At 34.4% G+C, this 7,295-nt stretch overlaps 1 protein-coding gene across 1 annotated transcript in view; it reads left to right on the top strand.

Annotated features, from left to right (window-relative positions):
• Nucleotides 1–4,025: 4,025 nt before the first annotated feature.
• LOC148944972 (uncharacterized) overlaps nucleotides 4,026–7,295 on the top strand; it is a 27,978-nt gene continuing 24,708 nt past the window's right edge. Inside the window, exons 1-2 of the mRNA XM_089098908.1 lie at nucleotides 4,026–4,236; nucleotides 5,790–6,446. Coding sequence (XP_088955034.1) covers nucleotides 4,080–4,236; nucleotides 5,790–6,446 — 814 coding nt within the window. The 5' untranslated portion in view covers nucleotides 4,026–4,079. The remainder of the gene's footprint in view (nucleotides 4,237–5,789; nucleotides 6,447–7,295) is intronic.

Raw genomic sequence — 7,295 nt, 5'->3', positions numbered from 1 at the left:
TCTATTTGCTCCTGTATCTGTAAGTAAAATTCATCCAAGTCACTAGTATCTCCGTCAGTCGGTTCTACAGGGGCGTATACTACTATAACTGATACCCTGAAGTTTTTAGTCATAAACTGAGCAATTAATATTCTATTATTAATACCTTCCCAGCCTAAACAAGACTTAGCAGCTTCCTTATTCATCATAAGCCCTACTCCCTGTCTATGTATCCCATCCTTCCTGTCTGAGTAAACAAATTCTATATCACCTACTTCCATGGTTCCTACCCCTAGGATATGAGTTTCTGAAACTCCTAACAAGTCCAGTTTGAATTATCTGAATTCGTCAGTCAAAATGTCGTTACGATAGTTATTTATTAACATCGAAAAATTCCAAGTTTCAATTTTCATGTTCTTTAAATGATTGAAATTACTTTGGCCTCAGGAAAAGCAACGATCCTGGATACCAGTGCAGGACGGGGATCACATACCTTTTCAAGTCTACACCGAAGTGCTTAAGCCGGCTTAGAACAGGACAGTAAGAAGTTCTATGGACCTCCATGAATGGAGGCTTTGTGCAATACTGGGCCCATTTTGGTCAGAACATGGTTTTCAGCACTTGGCGATGCTCTTCTATCAACGAGAGTCGAAATCCTGCAAGGACAATCTCAAGCCTATTACCTCCTACTCATTATATATTCATGCCTAAAAATAGTATGCTACTACGGGGAGGCAGCCCATAATAGATAAATTAGCTAAAGAGAGGTTTTACAGCCCGTAGACGCCCGTAAAAACATACCAAGCCCAGAAGAATTGTCCATTAGTCAGAATCCCGTGCAAATGCTGTGTCGTATACTAGGCTAAAATTTCCCCGAGGGGCGCCACTCCTCAAGTGGGAATAGAGTTAACCGCAAGGTCCCCAGTCTTTTAGGTACCCCGAAAGGGTCGAGGCAGCCCTTTGCAGAGGCCGTTGCCCTTAGATCTGGATCTTACGCCCTGTCGTAGTTGTCCTCCTATAGAGGACCCTCCCTTGATGGTGTTCTGCATCACCATACAATTTAACCCATTACTGGGAGAAGGTTTGTAACTCATGGAACTTATGGACAAACCAGTGGGCCCTTTTGAGTGCCTTCTTCCTCCTTCGCCTGTATTTATGACCCCAGGCGAGGGTGCTCCAGTTTCTATTATGAACCCCTAGGGACAAGGTCCCCCTTGGTCCGTGCCTCCTATGGAAGTACCCTACATATCAGTAGGGCGTTCCCCTGTCACCAACTGGGAACACTCTGAATGGTCTGGGGGAGGCCAGGAGCATAAGAATGAATTTAATTAAAAATATTGTGTACCCTTTAAACATGGAGAATGATATAGTCTTCTGTATTACTTTTTAAACATCAAATTATTATAGAGAAGTATGAATAAAGTTATACAGATGACTTTTTGGTTTTCTTATTTAATGTAACTCAAAATTAGCTTGTAAAACCAATGTAAAACTAACGTCTAGACAAATTTATTGATTTACTTGAACATTAACTTGTAAAACTAATGTAAAAACTAATGTAAAACTAATGCCTAGCCTGATTTATACAGAACGTATAATGTATAGCCTGTTGTATAGCCTGTTTTATTGATTTGTTGATTTACTTCAACATTAGCTTGTAAAACTAATATCTAGCCTAATTTATTGATTTACTTCAACATTAGCTTGTAAAACTAAAGTAAAAAAAACTAATGTAAAATTAATGTCTAGCCTAATTTATTGATTTACTTCAACATTAGCTTGCAAAACTAATATAAAACTAATGTCTAGCCTAATTTATTGATTTACTTCAACATAGACTTGTAAAACTAATGTAAAACTAATATCTAGCCTGATTTATTGATTTACTTCAACATTAGCTTCTAAAACTTATGTAAAAACTTATGTAAAACAGATGTCTAGTCTGTTTTATACAGAATGTATAATGTATAGCCTGGTGTATAGCCTGTTTTATTGATTTGTTGATTCACTTCAGCATTAGCTTGCAAAGCTAATGTCTAGCCTAATTTACTGATTTACTTCAAAATTAGCTTGTAAAATCAATGTAAAAAAAATGTAAAATTAATGTCTAGCCTAATTTATTGATTCACTTCAACATTAGCTTGAAAAACTAATATAAAACTAATGTCCAGCCTAATTTATTGATTTACTTCAACATTAGCTTGTAAAACTAATGTAAAACTAATATAAAACTAATATCTAGCCTAATTTATTGATTTACTTCAACATTAGCTTGTAAAACTAATGTAAAAAACGAATGTTAAATTAATGTCTAGCCTAATTTATTGATTTACTTCAACATTAGCCTGTAAAACTAATGTCTAGCCTAATTTATTGATTTACTTCAACATTAGCTAGTAAAACTAATGTCTAGCCTAATACATTGATTTCCTTCAGCATTAGCTAACAAAACTAATGTAAAACTAATATCTAGCCTGATTTATTGATTTACTTCAACATTAGCTCCTAAAACTAATGTAAAAACTAATGTAAAACAGATGTGTAGCTTGTTTTATACAGAATGTATTATGTGTAGCCTGGTGTATAGCCTGTTTTATTGACTTATTGATTTACTTCAACATTAGCTTGCAAAACTAATGTCTAGCCTAATTTATTGATTTACTTCAACATTAGCTTGTAAAACTAATGTAAAAAAAGTAAAATTTTTGTCTAGCCTAATTTATTGATTCACTTCAACATTAGCTTGCAAAACTAATATAAAACTAATGTCTAGCCTAATTTATTGATTTCCTTCAGCATTAGCTTGTAAAACTAATGTAAAACTAATGTAAAACTAATATCTAGCCTAATTTATTGATTTACTTCAACATTGGCTTTTAAAACTAATGTAAAAAACGAATGTTAAATTAATGTCTAGCCTAATTTATTGATCCACTTCAACGTTAGCTTGCAAAGCTAATGTGAAACTAATATCTAGCCTAATTTATTGATTTACTTAAACATTAGCTTGCAAAGCTAATGTAAAACTAATATCTAGCCTAATTTATTGATTTACTTCAACATTAGCTTGTAAAACTAATGTCTAGTGAAATTTTTTGATTTACTTCAACATTAGCTTGTAAAACTAATGTCTAGCCTAATTTATGGATTTACTTCAACATTAGCTTGTAAAACTAATGTAAAAAAAAAACTAATGTGAAATTAATGTCTAGCCTAATTTATTGATTCACTTCAACATTAGCTTGCAAAACTAATGTAAAACTAATGTCTAGCCTAATTTATTGATTTACTTCAAGATTAGCTTCCAAAACCAATGTTTAGCTTAATTTATTGATTTACTTCAACATTAGCTTGTAAAATAATGTAAAAAACTAAAGTAAAATCAATTTCTGGCCTAATTCATGATTCAATTCAATATTAGGTTGCAGATCTAATGTAAAACTCATATCTAGCGTGATTTATTGATTTGCTACAACATTAGCTTGTAAAACTAATGCCTAGCCTAATTTATTGATTTACTTCAACATTAGCTTGCAAAACTAATGTCTAGCCTAATTTATTGATTTACTTCAACGCTCTGAGTCTCATCTTACTGTTCTACAACTCATCTGAATCATCAAAAGCATCTGATCAAAACCCAAGGAATTCGATCAAATCACAAACAATCATTCTAGGCCATTTGATCGTATCACTAATAAAAGCCTAGGTATTTTATCAATAATAAATTTTATCATATTTGAGCGAAATATGAATGTATTGTGTCAAAAGAATATCAACATTAATGCAAATCAAAACAAATTAATAGTTGCAAATATTGTTGTTACAGTGGAATAAATTGAAAATATAGTTAAGTTACAAGCTCTGAAAAACAATGCACAGTAGTTTAAAGGTGCTTTCACATTGCTACGTCATGCCTTTCACACTGCCTTATGCGTCTTATGTAACCTTTCACATCAAGAAGTTACGTTATGTTTTGGTCGTTATGTTCTCTTACGTTCGACGTAACGTAGGATTTTTACATAGCATAACGAACATAGAAAATAGAGTCGGGCTCTATTTTTACGTTACGTTACGCAAAAGTTTCAAGCTTTGTGGGATAAATGGACTCCCTTGATGAAAAAATAATTGACTTTGTCAAACAACGTCCTTTTTTGTACGATAAAAAGCAGATGGACTATAAGGACTCTGCAAAGAAGCTAAACGCTTGGTCTTCATTTGTTGAGAAAATCAACAAAGAATGTGGAAGAACTTTTCTTGGTAAGTTTCTTTGCTACTTTTCATAGGCAAAACTGGTTTAAGAAATGCTTTTGGGGGAGGTAGAAACCCCAGTTTTATGACTGGTTGCCACCTACATAATGTTCGTTTTCCTTTCATTTCCTTTGTTTCAGTATCTACATAGGCTAGTACTCTTTGTACCTTTAAAGCCTAGTAAAAGAGCCTTGGAAGGTGATTCCATCATAGCTCACAGTTATTATGGTGGTAAAGGTGCAGTGTAGCTCCCCCTGTAGTATAGGGTGCAGAGGCCCTACAAATAGAACTGCAATATACAGTAAGAAGTGTGTTGTTTGCATTCTGCTTCTACTGGATGTTTGCTGCAATCTGTGCAACTTTACAACCCAATTGATTGAATAATATACCCTTAGAAATAAGCTGTTTTTATCAGGGGGAGCTACACTGCAACATTAACAAAGTTATTTTTGTGGTAAATGTGCAGTGTAGCTCCCCCTGTAGTATAGGTGCAGAGGCCCGACAAAAAGAACTGCAAGATACAGTAAGAAGTGTGTTGTTTGCATTCTGCTTCTACTGGATGTTTGCTGCAATCTGTGCAACTTTACAACCCAATTGATTGAATAATATACCCTTAGAAATAAGCTGTTTTTATCAGGGGGAGCTACACTGCACCTTTACCAAAGTTTTTTTCAGCTGTGATGGAAATCACAGATTTGCCCTCAGTCTTTGGATTTTGTCTTTTTGCCATTGGATACTAGAGCAAAAATACCTTATAAGCAAACCTGCATGCCAAAATGCCACTTTTATCTCCCTGGCTTTTCAAGATAGAGTAAATTGCTGCCATTTGATTGATTTTTTTAAACTTCTGTAAGTGACCACTGATTTCAATATTGTACTATATTATAATGCAACGCTGAATACAAATAGGTATTAACATCAGTGGCATAAATTCAAGCCCCTAAAGTAATAACATGCTTAGACAATGAGTAGCTCTGTACTTCTTTATGATGCTATAAATGACAAGTTTTAAGTTTAGTAGATCAACATGGAGATCAATGTTTTGCAATAAATAAACTTAGTAGCCTATGCCAAAGCTTTTCAAATTGCAAATCCAGATTGTATCCATAGCTCCTAGAAGATTAGTGGTTATATCTAAATCACAGATTTGCCCTCAGCCTTTGGATTTTGTCTTTTTGCCATTTGATACTAGAGCAAAAATACCTTATAAGCAAACCTGCATGCCAAAATGTCACTTTTATCTCCCTGGCTTTTCAAGATAGAGTAAATTGCTGACATTTGATTGATTTTTTTTAATCTTCTGTAATTGACCACTGATTTCAATATTGTACTATAATATAATGCAACTCTGAATACAAATAGGTATTAACATCAGTGGCATAAATTCAAGCCCCTAAAGTAATAACATGCTTAGACAATGAGTAGCTCTGTACTTCTTTATGATGCTATAAATGACAAGTTTTAAGTTTAGTAGATCAACATGGAGATCAATGTTTTGCAATAAATAAACTTAGTAGCCTATGTAAGTTATTAGTAACTTACAGATATTTCTTTCATTGCAGTTGAGGACCTGATGAAAAGATGGACCGGCCTTCGGGAAAGATATTCTAGGATCAAGAAAAACTTGAAACCCCCAAGTGGATCTGGTCTAGCAGATGTCGACATAAAGCCGGGAGAGGTAAAAATGCTGATTGCGATGGATTTTTTGAAAGATGTGATTGTGCCTAGAAATAGAAAAACCTTCAGCAATGTTAATCAACCTAAGCCAATGATGACTGATTATACTGACGAGATCCAGCCATATGCTTCAAGTGATACTCAAGGAGAAGTTACCGAAATAGAATCTGATAAAGAGATTGAACGTACTTTCATTATTTATTCCCCAGAAGATTTATTACAGGAAAGTTGCGATCCAGGGTCTGCTAACTTGTCGAAAGAGGAGAACCTACCAAAGGAATTCCCAGTATCACCTGGTCCTGTTCCTAATGTTAAGAGAAAGAGATCAGGAGTCAGTACTTCTTCTAAAGTGAAGGAAGACAGCAGTGAGCTAGAGGAAACCCTGAAGAACTACCTTGTTGAAAAAATGTCTTCAAAGAGAAAGAAAGATGACACAAGTGGTCCCACTTCAGATCCAGATTTCATGTTCCTTCTGTCGATCTTACCCCATTTCAAGCAAGTGGCGCAGGAAGACAAACTGGACTGTCAACTTGAGATTCTGAGTATCATCAGGAATTATAGAAAGAAAAATACATTGCATACAGAATGAGCTTCTTTTGTAATTGAAGTTACCTTTTTCATATATATTTTTGTAAACGAGATTGAAATAATGTTAATAATCTTTCTGAGGGTACAAGCACCAGAAATGATAAATATGGCTGCAACTGGCACTATTCCTTTTTAAAATGAACAGAGGTGGATTGAAATACTTAACCCTGATGCTTTTCAATTCTATTTCATAGAGAACAAATTTGCTTAATATGAAAGGAAGGTAGATTTCAAATATTTCTAGCTAAGATACACAGTTGTTTAGTAGAAGATCAAGTATTGAAATACCAGTAAATTGCACAGAGTGAAATGATAAAAAGGATAAAGCTTCAAAGTGAAGTTACTATCAAAGTAAAATAGAGATGTGAAGCAAAACAAGTAGCTCTGAATCCTTCCATTCTGAAAATCAAAAAGTTCATTCATAATCAGGGGTGTTGTTTGGGGGGGGGGGGGCAGCCACCCCCCAATAAATGGGAGCCCACAAATTTTTAATAACCATGCCCCTTTCATCTATGGATAAAGACCCCTCGTTTACCCCCTCCCCCACCAAAAAACAGGAGTTCAAAATTGCTGTGAAATGTAAACATTATTTGCTTTTATGATACAGAACATGAAATTGGTATTAGCATTGTTAATGCTTGGCATTATAGGGAGGAGGCTAATCTACCTTTGTTCCTTAAGGCTAAAGCTTCCATTCATTTTCAGGAACATTCAAGGGGTTTTCAGTTTTCTTAAGAGGTTTTACACTGCTAACTGACAGAAATGTAAGTAAATTGTTTACACTTTTTGCTATCTTGAAAAGG

Source organism: Artemia sp. Qi Xiang Cuo, chromosome 13 (genome assembly GCF_049724085.1).
Source record: "Artemia sp. Qi Xiang Cuo chromosome 13, ASM4972408v1, whole genome shotgun sequence".
Taxonomy (NCBI): Eukaryota; Metazoa; Arthropoda; class Branchiopoda; order Anostraca; family Artemiidae; genus Artemia; species Artemia sp. Qi Xiang Cuo.
Note: the sequence above shows the minus strand (reverse complement) of the source record. Positions and strands in the feature narration are given on the sequence as shown.